The sequence below is a fragment of the Protomyctophum bolini genome, assembly GCF_963924005.1.
Source record: "Protomyctophum bolini genome assembly, chromosome: 12".
Classification (NCBI taxonomy): domain Eukaryota; kingdom Metazoa; phylum Chordata; class Actinopteri; order Myctophiformes; family Myctophidae; genus Protomyctophum; species Protomyctophum bolini.
In genome coordinates, this window is record NC_137873.1 from 36,122,572 (window position 1) to 36,145,255 (window position 22,684).

General features: G+C 43.2%; 1 protein-coding gene across 2 annotated transcripts in view; it reads left to right on the forward strand.

Moving 5' to 3' along the window:
- The window catches only part of fgf12a (fibroblast growth factor 12a), a gene marked incomplete at its 5' end in the record, with an annotated part of 39,793 nt that extends 21,838 nt beyond the window's left edge, over positions 1-17,955 (forward strand). For both annotated transcript variants that reach the window (XM_080777683.1, XM_080777684.1), the window contains 2 exons: positions 14,962-15,160; positions 17,825-17,955. In XM_080777683.1, the coding sequence (XP_080633809.1) occupies positions 14,962-15,160; positions 17,825-17,943 (318 nt within the window). In that variant the 3' untranslated portion in view covers positions 17,944-17,955. The remainder of the gene's footprint in view (positions 1-14,961; positions 15,161-17,824) is intronic.
- Between the last annotated feature and the right edge of the window lie 4,729 nt (positions 17,956-22,684).

Sequence of the window (22,684 nt, forward strand, 5' to 3'; positions counted from 1 at the left end):
GTGATTTACATGGACCATTTGGGCCACTGCATGGAGTTAATAGTATACCTTGAAGGGTACCTTGAAGTGTCCTCTTTTAGTATGAAGTATACTTTATCAGTTGCGGTGGGAGGAACACTTTGTGATGAACTATAGGAACAATAGAGAAGGAATACTCTCACGGGGGGGGGGGGGGGGGGGGCACGGTCCCCTGCGGCATGCGCAGTGTAAACAGGGACTGCGATGATGGGAGTGTTCCAGCAAACAAAAAATAAATTAAACTTGGCTTATACCTGAGTTCAGTATTTGCTTCCCTGCTGATTATGATTGCTAATTGGCTGCTGCCTCACACCGTACGGCTCTGATACATTTTTCTCCCCAATTTAGACGTTGCCAATTCTCCCCCATATGTTTAGTAGTCCCTGTCCCTGCTCAACCCCTACCGTTGTGGTCTGCGGGTGGTGTAGTGTAGTGCACTCATGGGCAACTGGCGGCTCGGGGGCCACATGCGGCCCCTTAACCTTCACTTAATGCGGCCCACAGGTTAATATCAGAATACTGAGATGTCATTGATTTCAGCTGTTACAAATTACAATTCTTAACCCGCTTTTATAGTAGTAGCCTATATTCAAATGTTATTGTCTTTTTTTCATGTCCAATGTTAACACTTTTTTTTTTTAAAGCAACAAATAATTCAGGATTTCAATTCAAATATAGCAAAAAATAGCTGATCTACAAGCTCAGAACGGGTAGCAGTGGTAGCGGTTGTTCCATTCTGTTCGGAACAGAGTCAGGGTGCTGCTATTGTGCATGTTGGCTCAATGGAAACACTGCTACACCAGTGAGTCTCAAAGTGTCCTTGAGTGGGTTCAACATAGTGAACCAACACCAGGATGGATAGAAAGAACGTCGGGCACAAATACCTTACAAGGACAAGGAAAATGTCGGGAACAAACACGGCTGTGCTTCGATACTTTGTTGAACGCTATGTCTCTGCGCCCGTGCGCCGTGCAGCCAAGATCCAAGCCAATCTACGTCTTTTTTGTAAACTCAATCTGGGTTCCTTGATGCTGTATTGCTGTCTCCATGCCGGAAAGCTGAAAATCTAATTCCGTTTTCTGGCTCATTCCCTCGACGTGACCTGCTGTGGCACTTATTTACTGAGCAAGTCTGCACCATTGTGAGGTCAGTTTAATACAAGCACACCGGATAGTCGCTCAATGTAAACAAACTAGACAAGCCAACAAGTATGGCGGCCGCTACCACGTGACACATACGTTGACGCCACCCTCAAGGAGATTTTGGTACGCTCTATAGGGCCCAAATGAGTTTGGGAGTTCCCAGCAAAGCCAGAGGCAGCATGGTAGGATACAAACAGTGTTGTTTTTAGCAGCAGATTTTGATTTTAGCCCACAACGCGTCGCAGTGCAACGCGTTGTGAGCTTGTAGAATGTAGATCGTCTATTTTCAGCATGCAACTAATTGTAAAATGACTTATACTGGATCTCTTGCCCACTAGTCCCTTCCTAACCTTTTTAGTCTAGTTTTTATTTGTTGATGAAATTGTCAGTATATTTAGTCTTAGTTTTAGTCGTCATAGCTTAGTTTTCATTTAGTTTCCATTTAGTTTTCGTCAGTGGAAAAAGGTAGTCGACGTCAACATTTTCCGTCTTAGTTTTAGTCGGCGAAATCAACACTGGATCCAAACAGCAGTCTCTCCACAGTGGTGGGCAGGAACAAAGCTGCACCGCCCCTATAGTTTCTGGAGCCAGACTGTTGACTCATACAGACTGTGTGCAATCTCTGAAGCTCTGAAAATAAGCCTGGAGTAAAGCTGATGTCACGCTCCCCCCCCTACTTCCGTTTCGTCTTTGCAGTCGCAGACATTAAGTCCTATACTGTTTGTTCATCAAATTAGTTGAACTGTATATATAGCTTGCTTGTATTTTCGTGAACAGAAATGACAGCTTGTCCTGTCTTGGCTTTCAGGGGATGTAGTTCCAGACACTCTATCCTGTGTAGCATCAGAGGTTGTGAAATAGTTGTCTTGCTAATTGTCTTGTTAATTGCAACACCCTGAGAGACGACACCCGCCACTGTTACTTTCGCTGGTATTGTCGAGCCTCTGTGCTGTGGTAGTTATGCCTGTAAAGATATTTCTTTGGCGTTTCTTTTGCCTTTTATTGATAGGGTACAGTAATTAGACAGGGAAGAGGGAGAGAGATGGGGAGTGACAAGCGGTAAAGGCCGTCGGGCTCGGGAGTCGAACCCGCGGCATGCCGTATCTAATGGGGTCTATAATGTAACGTGACGGGTTGAGGTGGATGATAAAAGCGTGTAGAGATGAAATGCGTGGGAGAGTTCAGCATCTACCAGGAACGAGTTCCTCTCCATTATTTATAACACTTCTTCACTATGACCTAGTTTGCTGCACAGCGGTAACCACTGTCCTCCTCTCTTATCTCCTGATGTCTCTCTTCAGCCCAGCTAGCTCTCTCAAAAACACGTGTACTCTCTCTCTCTCTCTCTGCATCAACTCATTTCTAATGCTGATCTAAGAACGAAAGCCGGTTTGGGGGCATAATGGGAGATGTTGCGCTTTGAGCTTCCTGCAATACATCTTGTCAGCCAGTATTGGTCCTACTGTATATACTGTACCTCATTACATGATTTAAATGTCTATAGTAAGAGAAGAGCAGGGAGACCACCTCCACGTTACTGGCACTGCGCAAATAGCATGGAATATGGTTGAGTATATACCAGGAAATACCTTGTAAATTTACCAACAAACTCCGGTAAACTCCCGTATTGTACGAATCTCACTTTAAAATGCTCCAGTTTTATTCACAGCACAGCAGCAATATACGACGTTTCAACCTTGCAGTCTTTTTCAGTATATCTCTGCTGTCGCGAAGAAACCAACTAACTCCAAAATGTTCATTTATTCAGGAAAAGAAATGAGGAAATTCTAAAAACCCTATATTTTGAAATCAAAGCAATACTGCCTCAAAGTTGGTGTTGTGACTTTATATATTACTTGCATGAGAGGGGGAGAGGTGGAGTTAGCTGCTTTAGCAGACAGTTTGAGGGCCCAATGAAGTTAAGAGGTTTTTGTCCAAAGCATTTTTCCAAACTTTCCAGCACCGAAGTCTGACGTCACTTTCAGTAGAGGGCGCCAGTACACAGTTTCATGTATTTTTGTATTTGCATTGAAATCCCCATAGGGGGATTTTAGGTCGCTTCATATAAGAACTGTGTTTTAAAAATAAACCGATCATCCCGGCCTTTCTGTCAGGGGGGTGGCTGTGTGTCGTTAATGATGTCCATTCATATTTGATACAGCCAGTTTCTGGAGAAAATGGAATTAATGTGGCCGCAAAAGCCTTGAAACTACAAGGGTATGAAAGCAATGTCGCTGCTACGTCACGCCCAGCTGTCAACACATTGCGTTCCTGAGATTCCTCGTTGACGTAAGCTCAGCTGGCAGTGACTCGACTCGTAGTATAACCACAAAACATTAAATATCAATTAAAAATAAAAAATAATAATAATTAACATGTCAGTTTCTGTTGTGCAACGGGCAGCTGCTTGACTCGTTTCTAGCGCTTATTGTGTTACTCTTTGGGTATATTTGTACATTTCCACCTTCAGTCGATGCTTCATATCCATATGAGTGAAAAGGCCGGGATGATCGGTTTATTTTTCAAACACAGTAAAACAAGTTTTAAAGTAAAACAAAATAAAAAGTGCTCTAATGGGTTCAATATTTTCGAAACAACCCACAGACGTAAATGGTGTTCAATGGCACTGAATTATGAAAATAATTGAACAAAAAAAATCGAAAACCTCAAAAAGTTAGAGTTACAGTGACCATATGATATATTGTATTTTTACACGTCTTGGTTGAATGCTTGATTCTGATTGGTCAGTGGCTGAATTCAGCGGCGTGTTATGTAAGGGATAATGTCTGCCGACAGGGGGTTTAACCACCGGCGCAAAGCGGAGGTGGTTAAAAACAAAGAAGTGAGTGTTTTCAGAAATATTTTTGAGAGCTGTAGAGATGTTTAGCTGTAAATTACACTCTGTGTGTGTGTGTGTGTGTGTGTGTGTGTGTGTGTGTGTGTGTGTGTGTGTGTGTGTGTGTGTGTGTGTGTTTACATGGCTGTCATGTCAAGGTTCATGTTTTAGGTTATTAGAGTAAAAGATGAGTTTTTTTTAAATTTTGATCATCTTTCGTTCTAGGGGTTTTTTATAGCTCTTTTTGACAGGGCATTCGAACATGGGGCTAAACATGTATTTGTTTACAAAATGTTATAGCGATTTTTTTTTATTTATTATTTACTATAGTCCTACTTGACCCCAGTCCCCCCGTGTAAAAAATATCTAAAATGAAAGAAAGCAGCAAATGTGGGAAAAAAAAGTACACTCATCTTTTACTTTCTCTAATAACCTAAAACATGAACCTTGGTTGAAAAAAACTAAAGTTGTCCTTTAAGTCCCACAGAGGTATGTTAATTGGCCCTCTCTTTTTTTGCCTCTATTTTTCGCCATTTTATGCATGCCCAGAAGGCACGTACAGTACACACTCCTGAGGATCGTTGCAAAATGCTGCACAAAACCACACACAAACACACGCACACACATGCGCGCACGCACACACACACACACACACACACACACACACACACACACACACACACACACACACACACACACACACACACACACACACACACGCTGCCGAGCACAAACACACACACAAAAAAAGTACAGTATGAAGTGATTCACTTTGTCCAGCCCATTGCAATTTGGTTCCCAAAAATGGCATCTAAAAAAGTGCCCTATTGTTGCATGAGAATTGCCAGCTCATTTCACTGCTTTCTCGTTCTTTATGCCGCTGCTGCTGCTGCCACTGCAATAAGGGTTGGAATGTGTCGCAGTGAAACCTTCACCAGCGGCTCAGAGGGAGACACTCCAGCATAGATGAGTGTGAAGCAAGCGCCTGATTACACTGCGTCGCGCATAGCCGATCCACAAGCTCACACTGTGTGTGTGTGTGTGTGTGTGCGCCTGCGTGCGTATGCGTATGCGCGTGCAGTGCATTAGTGCATGCCTGCGTCCATTTTCACACTGTCTCAGAGTCTAATTAACTCTGAGGATTATTTTCCTGGGGGATGCATTGTGTATGCTCACACAGTTTTTTTTTTTTTTATGGCTTTCAGTGCTAATTAGTAATTACAGATAATGGATGACTAGTGGTTAATCAGAGGGGGATACGGAGGGAGAGAGAGAGTGTGAGACAGGTAGGGTTCTAGGGAAGGGAGGGAGAAGGATATATAGGGGGGGGAAAGCACGGTAAAGGTGGAATGCTAAATAGAGAGAGGTACTTTGTCTTGGAGAACATTAGTATGTGGCACCGGTTGCGGTTCAGTCTGCAAACTCTGCACTGCGAACGAACGTCCTCTCTCCGGAAGTTGTTTTCTGTAGCGGTGTGTCCTATCTGAATTCTGAACTCCTTCCAAAAAAAAAGTCGAGAGAGAGAGAGAGAGAGAGAGAGAGAGAGAGAGAGAGAGAGAGAGAGAGAGAGAGAGAGAGAGAGAGAGAGAGAGAGAGAGAGAGAGAGAGAGAGAGAGAGAGAGAGAGAGAGAGAACTGAGGAAACAGTTTTCTAGTTGTTTTCTGTAGCGGTGTGTCCTATCTGAATTCTGAACTCCTTCCAAAAACAAAAGTCGAGAGAGAGAGAGAGCGAGAGAGAGAGAGAGAGAGAGAGAGAGAGCGCGCACGAACGAACGAACTGAGGAAACAGTTTTCTAGTTCCAGAAGTGTCTAGACGAGATCCGTCTATATAAGCCTGCCCTGGATCTCTCCCAGGTTTAATAAGGACCTCCCTTGTGTTCCATCACGTCTCTGCCAGCAGCCAGGGGATCTGTCCAATCGGCAGGGAGATCATCTCCCACATGGTTTTTTTTTCCAGGCCAACTTTCAAAGGGAGTGCCCCCCCCCCCCCCCCACCACCACAACCTCTGCCTCCACCTTAATTCAGTGTTGATTTTGTCAACTATAAAGCTATGACGAATAATCATCGACTACCTTTTCTTTCACTGACGAAAACTAAATGGAAACTAAATTAAAACTAAGCTATACGATGACTAAAACTAATTAGAGCAAATATTATTGGCAATTTTGTCGACAAATAAAAAGTAATTCTACACTTTGTTGCACGCTAAATAGCAGATCTACAAGCTCACAACGTGTCGCGCTGTGACGTGTTGTGAGCTTGTAGATCTGCTATTTTCAGCAAGTGTAAAATGAGTCATTACGACGGCATCAAGGCCCGCCAAAATACATTTTAGTCGACTAAATCAACTGTACATTTAGTCGACTAAATCGACACTAAGTAACACTAAGACATTCCAGGTGACAAAAATGTGCCTAGAACTAAATGAAAACTATTCAAAAGACTATGACTAAAATCTAAATTTGCAGTCAAAATCAACACCTGCCTCGATCCACCGTCAAAGCCCTGTCCCTCAGTTCACTCAGGCTCACACAGAGACCTCCACACTTGGGAAAAAGTCATGACTCATTGGGGATTCAGAGCACATTTATTCAGTATTTTAGCCGTGATGTAAGCACCCCCTCCAGAGATACTACCCATAGAGTTATACTGTGTCCCTCCGTCGGACTAAATCTGAGACGAAAACAACCACGAAAGTCTCATTTTACCGCTTTCCTCGCAACAACAAAGCTATACTGGTCTCCCAAATCTGGCTGTGACATGCCGTCTGCCCCACACTGAATACTATCGCCATTTTATTTCATTGTGTCAACTAAATCCTCTATTAAACTAGATTCAACATACAGTACTCAACCCTGCATACATTCTAAATATGCCCCCGAAATATTGTACTGAGCAAATGGACTGTTACCACCTTCAATTATAATGATAATAATGGTCTTTATTGTCTCCACATCATATATTTTCTTTGTACAGAACATTAATAATTCTACTCGAGTTGGAAGCATTAAAGGACAACTTTAGTTTTTTTCAACCAAGGCTCATGTTTTAGGTTGTTATTAGAGAAACTAAAAGATGAGTGTTAATTGTCTTTCATTTGCTGCTTTCTTTTGTTTTAGGGATTTTAGCAGTTTTTGACAGGGGGGTGCAGGGCATTCGAGCATGGGGCTAAATATGTATTTCTTTACAAAATTTGATGGCGATTTATTATTTTATTATTTACTATAGTCCTAATAAACCCCAAGAAATCTGGCCACAAAAGATCACGGAATCTACTGAATGTGTCAAACTGACATATTGAGCCATACACACAGTATAAGCCTTCCCCCAGTAGGCCACCTTCACATTCAGATCCTGTGATCTTCTGTGGCCTGGGGTTTATTAGGACTATAGTAAATAATAAATAAAAAATCACCGTAACATTTTGTAAAAAAAAATACATATTTAGCCCCATGCTCAAATGCCCCCGCCCCCCTGTCAAAAACTGCTAAAATCCCTAAAACGAAAGAAAGCAGCAAATTAACACTCATCTTTTAGTTTCTCTAATAACAACCTAAAACTTGGTTGAAAAAAACTAAAGTTGTCCTTTAAGACCCATTTTAACCCTCAATGGCTTTCTTTCTGAAAAATAACGCCATTGTAAAAAGATTCACGCGTTTAAATATTCGATATACAATGAGAAGCGGACGGGAGCTGGTGCCACTTGGACCCGGACGTAACGTAGGACTACAAAATGACGTCAGACTTAAATACCGCAAACCAGTTTTCACATCCATTATATATTGCTTGCAGTGTTCTCAGTGTGCTCAGGAAGTTGGAACTATAGTTTCCCCTCTTCTAGGTCCTCCATTCCTTCCGGTTTCGGCTGCTTAGAAGTGGTATTGGTGAGCCAGTATGTTACAGGAACGGTCTTCCCTCTGGTTCTAACATCAACGGGGATCGTACGTCGTGAATCATTGAGGCCATTAAAGATCCACGAGGCACTTATATTTCAAAGAGTATAGTATGGGTTCCCCCGTGAAGTTTGCTGGCCATTTCCCAAGTTTGGCATCTCTCCATCTGGCCACACAATCATCCTCCAGTGTGTATATTGGTTCAATGCTCCACCTTCTGGTGAGAAACATGGCTGCCGTGCATCACTGATCAGATCCATCGCTGAGAGTTGAGTTGAGTTGAGTTCAATGTGAAGTTCTCTCTCTTTTATTAATTTTTTTCTAAAAATAATTATCCCACAATTTTGCAACCCATTTTTTCCACCCCATGTCAATTATCTAATATAATCCTGGGCGCTATACACTTCCTCATGCCAACCTGTGGAGAGCAACGGACTGACCTCATGCTTCCTTCTATGCATGAGGAGTCCAAGCCACTTCTTTGCACCTGACAGGGGGGGGGGGGGGTTCCCCCAGTTGGACGTAGCGCGTGGAAGGAACACGTTATTCCGAACAGTTCCTTTTCCCTTCCATCAGGCGCCCCGAGCTGGCCAGGGGGAGGTAGTTTAGAGACTGCATGTGAGGCTACCCCTAGCTACCCTAGGTCCAGTGCTTATAGCGAGTCTCTCACTAACGCCCTGTTGGGAAAGTGTCTGCTGCACACGGGTAAAAAAAAAGAACCGCTATTAACCCATTTAGACCTGGGAACGATTCTACATACGTTTTCTAAATCCTGACAGTTTTCTATGTCTCAAACATTTGAGGAACTCCCCAAGATTATATATGTATTTGGCCACCGACACCTATCTGAAAATATGTTGTTCCAGGGACACCCCCCCCCCCCCCCCCCCAGAAGCAAAGATTTGAGTTAAAGGGACACTTCACCCTTTTTGCAAAAAAATATATGTTAATGACGTTTAGAAGCTTTAGAACACTTTCCCGGGGGTCTTTATGTGTGTAATATGTGGTTTTAGATATTTTAGATTGTAGCAGTGAGCCTGTTGTCTCTGATGTCATGGACACTGGGCTCACTTCCTTCCTGGACTACATGTTGTCTCAGTAAGACAGCTCTCCCCCCTATCCACAAGGAGGTGCAGTGCACCAAAGAATTATGGGAATTGTAGTCCAGGAAGGTAGTGAGACCAGTGTCCATGACATCAGAGACAACAGGCTCACTGCTACAATCTAAAATATCTAAAACCACATATTACACACATAAATACCCCCAGGAAAGTGATCTAAAGCTTCTAAACGTCATTAACATATATTTTTTTGCAAAAAGGGTGAAGTGTCCCTTTAAAAACGTTGACTCTGAAAGAATATTATTCAAAGATTTGCGCCACATTTTCAGGATTTTTCAAAAGTATTGATTGATTGATTGATTTATTAACAGTTTGCAGAATTCCAGTACATTTCAAGTATACAACTCAATACAAAAACTGTTAACTGAGCAGTGGACGACACCCATAGAGAATTACACTTGTTTACAATAGGGCCCACCGTTTCCAAATTCATCAAAAATAAAGTATAACATAATGCTTAAAACACCAAAAGGGGTTCCCGCCCCAAAATGGGTTAAAAAGCCCTATTAAAAAACTCTTAACACACAGTATGTGGGTTTGACATGCTACATGAATTATGTCTACTGATGAAGACATTGATGGAGAATGTTCGATGCGGCGAATTGGACAACTGCAGGCGACACACACACACACACACACACACACACACACACACACACACACACACACACACACACACACAATGTATACCCTATATACAAGCAGCTATAGCCATTTTGGCAGAAATGGAACCCTTCATTTTGTATTCCGTCCCCGTCTGTCCTCGTGCCATGAATGTCTCACACGGTGAGTTTGACCCACTGGGTTTGCAGATGGTCCAGCCCTGCATGCTTACTCAGTGCCCCCCCCCCCCCACTGTGCACACATCCCCATATAATAACGGTGCATGGGGTCTCGCGTGCCCAGCTTCACTAACAAGTCCTTCGTCCCCTCTCCTTCAGATCGCCGCTGCATTTGAATTAGTGTCCCGTACAATCCGTTTACCGACCACCCCCCCCCCCCCCCCTCTCTCTCTCTCTTCCCCCCAACCCCCCTCCCCCCTCGAATGATGGTGTATAGCCGAGCGTGTGACCTTTTTTTTTTAATTGTTTTTTTTTTTCCGGGCAGTATAGCAGCTTTGGTTCATTAAGAATTCCTGGCAGATCTGAGAGGCTGGTGAATGTCGACTGTCGGGGCTAGCCCGGGTGTGTGTGTGTGTGTGTGTGTGTGTGTGTGTGTGTGTGTGTGTGTGTGTGTGTGTGTGTGTGTGCTTGTGTACGTACAGTGCACTGCATGTGTAACGGCTTTCATAGGGTGTGTGTGTGTGTGTGTCGTATATAGCTCATGCGCGTCCATTAAGGAGTGTCTCATGAATCATGAGCTACTGTAGCAGCCTCGTCTCTTCACCTCATATTTACACTCAGTCAGCGACAAACCAGGCACTCTGTCAAAGTCTTCAAAGTCACTTACAGTTCACCCCTTCGCTTGTCATAATTCCTGGAGCCCAGAGCTGGAGCTGCATGGAGCTCTCTAAAAAAAAAACCTGCCTCAAGCCGCTTCAGACACACACAGACAGAGTTGTGTGTCCTTGTGGGGCTGGAACATTTTTGGAAGGGATTCTAGAATGTGTCAGCGTGTTAGAGGAGGCTGAGGGCGCCGGGGAGGAAGTGAGCGCGAGCGGTGGCGATTGATTCCATCTGGCAACAGATTAATCCACTCGGGACGGGAACAACGCACCTGTGTGTTGCCTTAACGAGCCCTTATTTTAAACTTTTAGCTGTTGTGAAAATAGCAGATCGTACTACAAGCTCGTAGCTTGTAGATTTGCAATTTTTTGGAAAGAATCGAGAAAACGTGTGCAAATCTTTGGATATGTTTTCTTTCACACTGACCGTTTTTAACTCAAATCTTTGCTTCTGGGGGGGGGGGGGGGGTCCCTTGAATAACAGATTTGTGGGGTCCTTGACTTGAAATAGTTTGAGCACCACTGATATTTCATTGGTATTTCAGAAAAGTCTTGATTTTAGAAGACATTTTGAAGGTCTTTTTGGTCAAATAGGTTTTTTATTGAGAACAGATTATGAATTGTTGTAGATATAATTAAATGTTTCTTTTATAGAAAGCAAAAAGCAAAAATGAAAAAGACAAAAAAGAGAAGGAAAACCCTCAACCCTCCCACCCATACTGCTCAGTGACACCGCATACTATAGAATGAAATAGTAATAATAATTAAAAACATCTGAAAAGAAAATGGTGTACAGTCAACCATATCAGTGGTATATCCTGTCTATTAATTGTTTCTACTCAAGTAATGGACAAGAATCTGCAGGGTCTAATGGGTTAAAAGAGTGACACAGTCTGGAGGTCGGCGAATTCTAATGCCCCCCCCCCCCCCCCCCCCCCCTGCCTATACCACAACAAACCACACATATGCACACTGTCAGGTGGAAGATATGGTGCCCCGGGCAGTCGGGGCACCCTGCAACCAACAACAGAGGAAGGAGTAGAAAGAGAGACATGTTAGTTTGCTCTTTGACAGCAGGGTGGCAGTGGGTCTCTAGATTAAAAGCCTGCCCTGTCTGTCTACTTGGTCGTGTGCCGGCGGTGTCTGTCTGTCATGCACCCAAACAGCAGGCCTATAAGCTCTACAGAGGCTTGTAGATTATATAGTGTGACACCTGCAACGCAAAGAGAAGCACGACAGAGCTTTATACTCGGATGCCGGTTCCCCCCCGCTGTGTCTGTCCACACACAATCCACGCGCACGCACTCACGCATGCATGCACGCGCGCACGCTGGGAAATGTCATACAGTATATGGCAGTAGATGTCGAGCGTGCACATAAATCTAACGTGTCACCTGTTTAATTGAAAATGGAGCCGATTAGATGGGGCTTCCTGAGGCTATATAGGTTCACTCCTTGTCGCATCTCTTCGGCCTTTATCTTTCCGTCTCTCTCTCTCTCTCTCTCTTTCTCTCTCTCTCTCTCTCTCTCTCTCTCTCTCTCTCTCTCTCTCTCTCTCTCTCTCTCTCTCTCTCTTTCTCTTGCATGCACGCACGATACTCAATACTCACCTCCAGCAGTGAGGGCTGTCGGTCAGATGGACAACCTTAAGAGGGCAGAGAACCCTGGAGGTATAAATGAGTGATATGCTCTGCTCTCCTCCCTTTCACACACACACACACACACACACACACGCTTACACGCACACAGACAATCAGTCAGGATTGGCGCTACAGCCTGCTCCAGCACAGCTGTTCTGCATCAAACCCTCTTCTATTTTAGTCACGAAAGACTCCCCCCCCCCCCCCACCCACACCTGTCCTCCAGACCGTCTAGCGTTACTTTTTAATTGCTTTGCATCCTGAAAACAGCTGGAGTGAGGATGAGACCCGAGATGGAGGGTATAAGGGAAAGCGAGTGGTGGGTGAGAGGAGTCATGGGGGAGTTCATATCCCCGGACTATCTACGCTTAAGTGTTAAATAACTGTACTTACAGTGGAGATTAGGAGGGAGACACTATAAACCAACTCTCTGTGACACTAAACACACTGAGGTTGAATCATAGGCCCGTAAGCGTATATAGATACCTCATTGGTGGCCGATGTTTATCGGGAAGCGACGCACTATATTGCGGCCGCCATGTTTTGTGAGGGAAAGCCTTCCTCCTAAACAGGGTTGTCTCTTATTCACAGTTATCATTCTGAATCAACTCTCTGAATGTTCAACCACTTTTAGCATGCTCTGGTTTGCTACAAAAGTCAGACATGAAGTTATGTTATGATACAGGATAGTTGCTTTGAATACAAAAATGTGTGTTTTCATACCAAAGCACCTTATTTCACAGTAATGGTTATACAACAGAAAGATGTTGTAGTCTCAGGTATTTATAATAATAATAATAATACATTTTATTTATAAGGCGCCTTTCAGGGCACTCAAGGTCGCCGTACAGGTTAATACAAAAACACAGTTAAAAACAAAACTAAGGCACGGCTTGCATGCAGAAGACAACAAAGGTCTGCCTAAACAGGTGGGTTTTGAGGTGAGTTTGGAATATGGTGATAAGAGTCCATGTTTCTAATATCAGAGGAGAGGAGGGGCATTTAGCATTCCTTTCACCATGTAGTAAATGCTGCATTTGTGGTCTGGAGAGGGCAGTTTTACTCACTCACACGTTAAGACACACGCAAGACACACTTGTGTCCTGTGTCTTCTGTTTGTCATGGCCGCCACAATGCATTTCCAATGGGAGTCACATGGTTTCATGACACAACATTGTTGCATGGCCGTCTTCTGCCCCCCCGCCCCCCCATGCAACAAGGTTGTGTCTACTCTTCAAACCATGTGACTCCCATTGGAAATGCATTGAGGCGGCCATAACAAACAGAAGACTGTGTCTTGCGTGTGTCTTAGGTGTGAGTGAGGCCTAAAAGGGCAGGGGCTTAAGCCCCCTCTATGTGTGCATGTCCCTGCCCCTCAACATTGCCATTCCATATTAATGTGACCAGATTTGACTGAGAGACTGCCATCGCACAAATTCCAGCTTTTTTTAATGAGTTAATAGCACAGGCAGACTTTTCACATACTAAAGCATGTCTGAAATAAGCGTCAGAGCTGAAATAGACATGTAAATATGAAATAAATGCTTAGCTATAGGTGTAATGTGTAATGACCACAGAAGTGATCCTTTCAAGCCTCTCTTCTCAACTCGCTGTTTTCTGCAAGACATCACTCTATAAGCCATATCTCCAAAACTGGTGGGTCAAACTGAACAACCAATATATCAATTTGAAGCTATGATTCATTGGATTCAAAAAAGTATCTCAGTCAAATTTGGTCACATTTAATGGTGGAAACTGAAAATGTCTAATTGTATTCTCTGCAGCTGTTTGGTCTTGTGGCAATAAGGACCCTGTTGTTGTTACCAGTCTAAGTGCCCTTATTTTATTATATTGTATTCATATGTATGTACTATGTTTTTTTTAGTTTTTTTTTTATTGTATTGTCTGATGTATTATGTATTGTTCTGTTGAATCTGTTGTATTGTTTGTTTGCACAAAAAAAATGCAATAAATATATTGTTTAAAAAACAACAAAAAAAAACAACATGCAAGCCCTGCATGGGCTAAGCCTCCCCAGGGCTATAGCATATCCACCTTTCTACTTCAACGGTAACACTGCATTGAAACCGTCCGATTGACCGCAGAAGATTAACAGACCTGGTTTCTTATTATTATTGCCCTCCTATGCTGACGGTGAAATCCTCTCTCCGCCACCCGGTGTGACCTCTTTGACCCGTTTTGTTCATGGTTTCTACTTTCTGCTGAGCTTAGCAGCAGATCTGTAGCTAAACTATAAGGACAGCATATGCTCTTTGTCCAGCCACTGGAGAGACAAACGACAACAACCACACGTTCAGCGCTTGCTTTGTGTTATTTTTAACCCATTCTGAGCGGGAACCCCTTTTGGTGTTTTAACTAAGCATTATGTTATAATTTAGCTATTGAAAAATAGCAGATCTACAAGCTACGAGCTTGTAGGTCTGCTATTTTTGAAAAGTCGCGAAAATGTGTCTCAAATCTTTGAATATGTGTTATTTCAGAGTTTCAGTTTTTAACTAAAATCTTTGATTCTGGGGGTTCCCTGGAACAACATATTTTCAGATGGGGGTCGGTGGCATATTATATATAATTTTTGGCGTTCTTGACATGAAATATTGAGAACCACTGATAAAATACATTTTAAAGAGACATTTTTTTTTATTCAGGCCAAAATGGGTTAAATAAGACTTGGCAGAAATTGTTTCCAATTTTGTTTATGATGACCCTATGTTCTCTCTTTGGCGTTGATGCAGACTTTTCATTTGTTGTGTGTGTGTGTGTGTGTGTGTGTGTGTGTGTGTGTGTGTGTGTGTGTGTGTGCGTGTGCGTGTGCGTGTGCGTGTGCGTGTGCGTGCGCATGCGTGCAGTTGGCGTTCACACCAGAGTGCAGGTTCAAGGAGTCTGTGTTTGAGAACTACTACGTGATCTACTCGTCCACTGTGTTCCGGCAGCAGGAGTCGGGCCGCGCCTGGTACCTCGGCCTAACCAAGGAGGGCCAGGCAATGAAGGGAAACCGAGCGAAGAAGACCAAGCCCTCCTCACACTTTGTGCCCAGGCCCATTGAAGGTATAGCAGAACAGAAAGCCAGTGTTGTTTTTGGCAGCCATTTTCGATTTTAGACTTTAGCCATAGTCTTTTGAATAGTCACATTTTAGTCACCAGGAATGTCTTAGTGCTAGTCTCGTTATAGTCGACTAAATATCATAAGATTTTAGTCTAGACTAAATCTACGGCTGATTTAGTCGACTAAAATGTATTTTGGCGGGCTTTGATGCCGTTGTAATGACTGATTTTACACTTGCTGAAAATAGCAGATCTACAAGCACAGCTGCGACGCGTTGTGTGCTTGTAGATCTGCTATTTTCAGCATGCAACCAAGTGTAACATGACTTATACTGGATCTCTTGTCCACTAGTCCCTTCCTAACATTTTAGTCTAGTTTTTATTTGTTGACGAAATTGTCAATACATTTAGTCTTAGTTTTAGTCACCGTAGCTTAGTTTTCATGTAGTTTCCATTTAGTTATGGTCAGTGAAAAAGGGTAGTCGACTATTTTTAGTCGACTGAAGCCCGACACACACCGGCTCCGTCCGCCGCGCGGAGCCGCGCCGCGCCGCGCCGCCCGGCGCGCCGATAGAACACAGTTCTATTTTCCAGGCGGCGCCGCGCAGCAACGCGCCGCGCCGCACACGGTCGCAGACGGTGTGTGGTGGGCTTAACACTGCAGAAAGCACACAAACTACATGCACAGTTTACACACCATGGTGTTGATTTTGGCAATTTTTGAGCGGTGCAACCATAGGGTGCAGCACTCCCAATGCCCAGCAATGTATGTCCCTGTAGGGTATAACAACAGGTGACACTGTCACTGTTGGAGCTTCACATTGTGCACAAGTGCATGATGGGAAGCTGAGTTTTTTGGGAAGCTGAGAGTGGGAAGCAATGGTCAGACAATGAATTCAGTATTTTAGCTGTTATATAAGCGCCCCCCTAGAGATACTTCCGGCTCCTACTTTTGTGTCGCTTTTGTGTCCCCATAGAGTTATACTGTGTCCCTCCGTCGGACTAAATCTGAGACTAAAACAACCACGGAAGTCTCATTTTACCGCTTTCCTTGCAACAACAAAGCTACTGGTCTCCCAAAATGTGGCCGTGACAGCCCGCCTGCCCCACACTGAATGCTATCGCCATTTTATTTCATTTGTGTCAACTAAATCCTCCATTAGAGATCGTAGTAATGCAAACCAGATTCAACGTACTCAACCCTGCACACATTCTAAATTCTAAATTCTGTTACCACCTACCTACCTATACTGCACCTACCATAATGATAATAGTCTTTATTGTCTCCACATCATATATGTTCTTTGTCATGAATACTTGTACAGAACATTAATTTAAAAAAAAATTGGTCAAATCATGGAAAACATCTGAAAAGAAAATGGCGTACAGTCAACCATATCCTGTCTATTAATTGTTTCTACTCAAGTAATGGACAAGGGGCAGCCAAACCTTATCAAATAGTTTCTCCCTGTCTCTCAGGAAATACCTTATTCTCTCAAGATGAAGTGTACTATAGTCATTTCATTTAGCCAATGCTTAAATGCAGGAGCCTCGAATTCCTCCTTTTTCCAGTGCGTCAAAATTAGTTTTTTTTGCTGTAATCAGACCATATGAGAAGAGTTGTTTCTGTGCTCCATAGGCATGGAGTCTGACAAACCCAGAATAATGAGTACAGGATCGGAGTCAATATCAGAGAGAGTCTGAAATATCTTAATCCAATATCTTTGTATCCGAGGGCAAAGGGCGAAGCTGTGAAGAAGATTTGCATTACATTTCAGAACATTAATAATTCTACTCGAGTTGGAAGCATTTAAGACCCATTTTAACCCTCAATGGCTTTGACGAGACAAGCTTGTTCCATGGCTGCGTCTTCTGCCCTCCTCCCCCCCATGGAGCAAGCAATTCAATTCAATTCAATTCAAAGGGCTTTATTGCCATGGAGCAAGCAGGGAGCAAGCTTGTCTCGTCAAAACCACGTGACTCCCATTGGAAATGAATTGCTAGCAAGCTCACAACGCCTCGCAGTGCGACGCGTTGTGAGCTTGTAGATCGGCTATTTTCAGCATGCAACCAAGTGTAAAATGACTTATACTGGATCTCTTGTCCACTAGTCCCTTCCTAACATTTTAGCCTAGTTTTTATTTGCTGATGAAATTGTCAATATATTTAGTTTTCATAACTCATTCACTTAGTTAGTTAGTTTTCATTTAGTTTCCATTTAGTGAAAAAAAGGTTGACGAACATTTTTCGTCAGCAGTTTTACACTGGTGATACATACTCACATTAATTGGTCTACTAAAGATCCCTTGCATGTAAAATGTCTGATGGATATTATCATGATGACATCATGTCTGACACTGGGATACAAAGATGCTGACAACATGCTTGTCTTCTCCTCCAACCACCCAGCCCGTTATAATTGTCCCAACCAACCTTATACACCACCTGACCTTGTGTCGGTTATTTGCCCATCCATCTCTGCAATCTGCCCTCCATTGTACCCTTTCTATATTCCTCACTATTTGTCCTCTATGTCCTCTCCTCCCCTCCCCTCCCCTCCCCTCCTCTCCTCTCCTCTCCTCTCCTCTCCTCTCCTCTCCTCCCCCTCTCCTCTCCTCCCCTCCCCTCCCCTCCCCTCCCCTCCTCTCCTCCTCCTCTCCTCTCCAGTTTGTATGTACAGGGAGCCGTCGCTGCACGAGATCGAGCCGGAGAAGCAGCGCTCCAGAAAGAGCTCAGGGACTCCCACCATGAACGGCGGGAAAGCCGTCAATCAGAACGCCACATAGCAGTGGGGGGAGGGGCTTCCAGCAGGAGGAGGAGGAGGGCCGGGAGGGGTGGCCTGCTCCTGAACCTCCCCCCCCCCCCAAAAAAAATACGAAAAATTAAAAAGGGGGGGCGGGACAGGCCATGGGAAAACTCACCAACACCCTCCCCACCCCCACCCACCACCCCCGCCGCGCCTCAAAAACCTACGCACCAACCATAACCTCTGTATTAAAAACGGGGAGTTGACGCCGCGATGAAGAGGAGCTGTACTGTATACGACACACACACACACACACACACACACACACAACAAAAACAAAACAAAAAAACTGAACCCTTGCCTGTGAAAAAAAATCTTTTAGATGAATTATTATTATGAAGATAACGACAACGAGAGGATGTGAAAAACGAAAACCACATTTTCAATCAGGACTTGACCTCGACGTTTTATGCAAAAAAAAAAAAGGAGAAAAAAAAACCGAGAAGAGAAAATGAAATGAAATGGAAAAAAGCTGTGACAAACAAAGAAATGAATGGTGGTCTTTCTTCACACAAGTACAAATATCTCATTTCCAATTTATGCTGTGAAAAAGAAATTAGCTTTAAGACATGTTCCCACCTTCATGCGTTTTTTTTTTATCTTTTATTTTATTGTTTTCCTGAATGCGTATAACTTCCACAATGCTCCATTGTATTATTGTTATCATTGTCAATTACTAGCAACATTGACAGCAGCCATTGTTGTTATGTTGGAACTTCTCCATCCCCAGTTACTCGAGTAGGTCTACTCTTGGTTATCCTGGGATCTTGTTTTTTACACCGAATTTCATTTTTGCTCTACTGTGAGGGTTTGAATGAATGAATGCATTTTGAGAGTTCTCCCTGCCGAGCTTTAACGGGAGACGGACTGCGTGGGGTTTTCTTATTTGCTCAGTTGTTGTGCTGTATAAGTGTGAATGACGCTTGGCCACGGGACAGTTCAGCCTAAACGGTACTTTTGTCACGCGACGGCCAGGTGTCGCCCGCCTGCCGCGTGACGAAGCATCATTTGGGCTTTATAGGGAGGTTCCAAAAAAAAAGCTCTGAGACGAACTCCACTCCTTATGTCCTCTGCAATGGCAGGGCAGGATTTAAACAAGCAATACGAGTTGTGTACATCTCCAAATAATAGTAATAATAATAACAACAACCGCCATGCCCCTTCCGTTTTTTGGTTCAACAGAGAAGACTGAGATGTATGTAGAAAAAGTCGTCAGTATTTAAAAGTGGGCACTGCGGAAAGTCGCCGTATAAGAGGGCCCTGATTTGGTCCTCGTAACGGCAACTAGAAGGTGATACTTTTATGCGTGGATAAAAGAGGTGTCCGATCCTGACAAAAGAATATGCCAGCAAATAATGTTTAGCATCAGCACTGTAATATGAGCCACGGCAACAATAAGGGCCACTTTCACATTTGCACCTCAAAGTATACCGAAGCCGTCTTCTCTGTGGTCGTATGAGCTAGGCTAAAAATAAAACTGTCAAAAATATAAGTATATATCCTAATTATCCATGCTTGTAATCTATATCAACAAGTCTCCGAAATAAGGGATTTGTGTTTTTGTATAGGCACAAAGACAGGCCAACAGATTCTGTCCAGAGTGAGATTGGCCAAACAGTCGTGTTGTTGAGCTTCTTCTCTTTTTGTTACCTTTTTATTGCGGGAAGGATTATGGATTGCGCGACATGGACGGACAGGGTTGTCTGGACTGTTCAATGGTAATCCACTGACCCTTTTCTTTGCATTTGTAATTTACCCCCTAAATATGATGTCACAGTCACTGAGACTCGCTTCATTGCCACGATGGAAGCAACACTTCTCATTGAGGAGCCAATTAATCTGAGCCACGGAGACATGCCAGCTTGCAGAAAGATGTCTCTCCCTCCTTCCCCCCGTGGGTTCTATCCTTAAAGTATATATATTCATACATACTCTAAGGTTCTGTCTCACATGTCCCCCTGTATTCTCTGAGCTGGTAGCCCTATACAAGTCCCCATCTCCACTGATTTTGTGACCCATGAAATGAGTCGTTTGCTGCACTGTGGAGGAACGCGTCTCTATGTCATAAATCCATGCTGCTGAAAGGGGCTCTATTAACCAAGTGAATAGACATGGCATTGCTGGGAGAGAATAGCTACTTAAACCTCCTAGTCGCATTCCTCCACAAATATATATTGTACATAGAGTTTTTCGGAGGAGGAGCAATCCCCTATTGGTTCGTCTACTCAGGAAGTCCTACTCTTGTCCAATGAATCGGGCCAGACGTGAAGGCAGGTGAGGCCACCCTTTGTCCAGCATCCAATGCACAAAGCCTGGCCAATGGAGTGGTCTTTTAATGAGACCAGCGGTGGGTGGGGTTGATGGGGTTTTGGGTGGTGCAAGGTGTGTTTCGTTAAGTCTGGCCAATGTGCTGGAGGTTTGGAAATGGGTTAAAATTGTACAGGCCTGAGGCGCAGCAGTGGAGCTGAAACATAGAACAATAATATGAGAGTGAAGACTGTTAAGTTGAGGTAAGATTGGCTCTATTTTTTAGAGGACAAAAACAAATATTGTATATGTGATGATTAGAGTGATATTTTATTGGCCTTGAGTTAATGCATCCCTTTAGAGTTCTGGTTGGGTACCATATCTGCAGTATAGATAAGATAAAAAAGGTTTTTGCACAGATAGGAACAGCAGAATTGATTACAGCTGAGGCAGATTTTAGTCTTCCACCTGGAGCCCAGTTTGATAGCAGGTACAAGATACCCCCTAAGAACTAATGGTAGATTAGTTCATGTCCCACAGCTTCTATAACAATGATATTAGTTCAGATACTGACAGGCAGCAGACAAGACCAGCATATTAAAATAACTTTGTATATTAACTTAAAGGGGTTTATATTTGTTTAAAGGGTAAAGGCGACAAACGGCAGTGCATGAACAATGGATGTAAATGAAAGAATGCAAAGAGGGGAGGGGGTGAAGTAAAGAAAAGGGTTAAATGGGAACATTTGGGGGGAGGGGGGGGGGGGGTTACATGATGTATGAACGTGTAAGCGAAGGCCTTGGTCGTTTGTGATATAAAGAATAATTTATGTATTTTTATGTTTGCAGATGATTTCACTGCATCGGAAACACACTCATATATGCATTATGAATTGTGAGATGAAATAAAAATATGCATTGATAATAAAAAGTCAGAATGAAGTTAGTGATTGTTTAAGAATAAAGATTATGTTATAAAGAGCTTTCACCTTCTCAGTGTGTGCTGCTTGAGTCACTGTTCATGACTACAGTAACTGACTGTGATCACATTTTTGGCCAGTTCAATTAACCTATCCAATATGCAGGTCCGTTACCCCCCCCCCCACAACCACAATTAAAATGTAAGCTTTATTTATATCGTGCTTCTTATATAATTCCGATTTTACATTAAACCAGACTAAACTTAGTACAGTATCTGCTTACGTCATTATTAGCATACTACTCAGGGAGAGCCTGTTATGAGAGTAGAATTGAAAGTAGAATTGTACATGGATGTCAGGTCCTGTCACATGCACCTGGCCTCTCTCACAGCACTGAATGGCAGGGTTGTCTCCACCACTGTCATGTTACCATGGTACTGTTACAGAATACTGACATGATACTGTCCATGATACTGACATGATACTGACCATGATACTGGCATGATACTGACCATGATACTGACCATGATACTGACATGATACTGACCATGATACTGGCCATGATACTGACCATGATACTGGCCATGATACTGGCATGATACTGACCATGATACTGGCATGATACTGACCATGATACTGACATGATACTGACCATGATACTGGTATGATACTGACCATGATACTGGCATGATACTGACCATGATACTGGCATGATACTGACCATGATACTGACATGATACTGACCATGATACTGTCCATGATACTAACATGATACTGACATGATACTGTCATGATACTGGCATGATACTGTCATGATACTGACATGATACTGAACATGATACTGTCCATGATACTGACATGATACTGACCATGATACTGGCCATGATACTGGCATGATACTGACCATGATACTGGCATGATACTGACCATGATACTGACATGATACTGACCATGATACTGACCATGATACTGACCATGATACTGGCATGATACTGACCATGATACTGGCATGATACTGACCATGATACTGACATGATACTGACCATGATACTGTCCATGATACTAACATGATACTGACATGATACTGTCATGATACTGGCATGATACTGTCATGATACTGACATGATACTGAACATGATACTGTCCATGATACTGACATGATACTGAACATGATACTGACCATGATACTGGCATGATACTGACCATGTGCGCAAGCAGAGCGTGCAAGTACTTTCGACCGACAGGCAGAGAAACAAGAGTAGCAAATACAACTATTTACATGATGTCTTACGTTGCCATGTAGTGCCCTAAACAAACAATAAAGTCCATGGACTAGAAAGAAAGATAGATAGATAGATAGATAGATAGATAGATAGATAGATAGATAGATAGATAGATAGATAGATAGATAGATAGATAGATAGATAGATAGATAGATAGATAGATAGAAAATACCTACATAGGGACATTCTTTGCCACCATGCCAATACAGCCACCCTGTCACAACGACTCACAACAAACCTCAGCTACCACGAAACAACGTACATAAACTAAT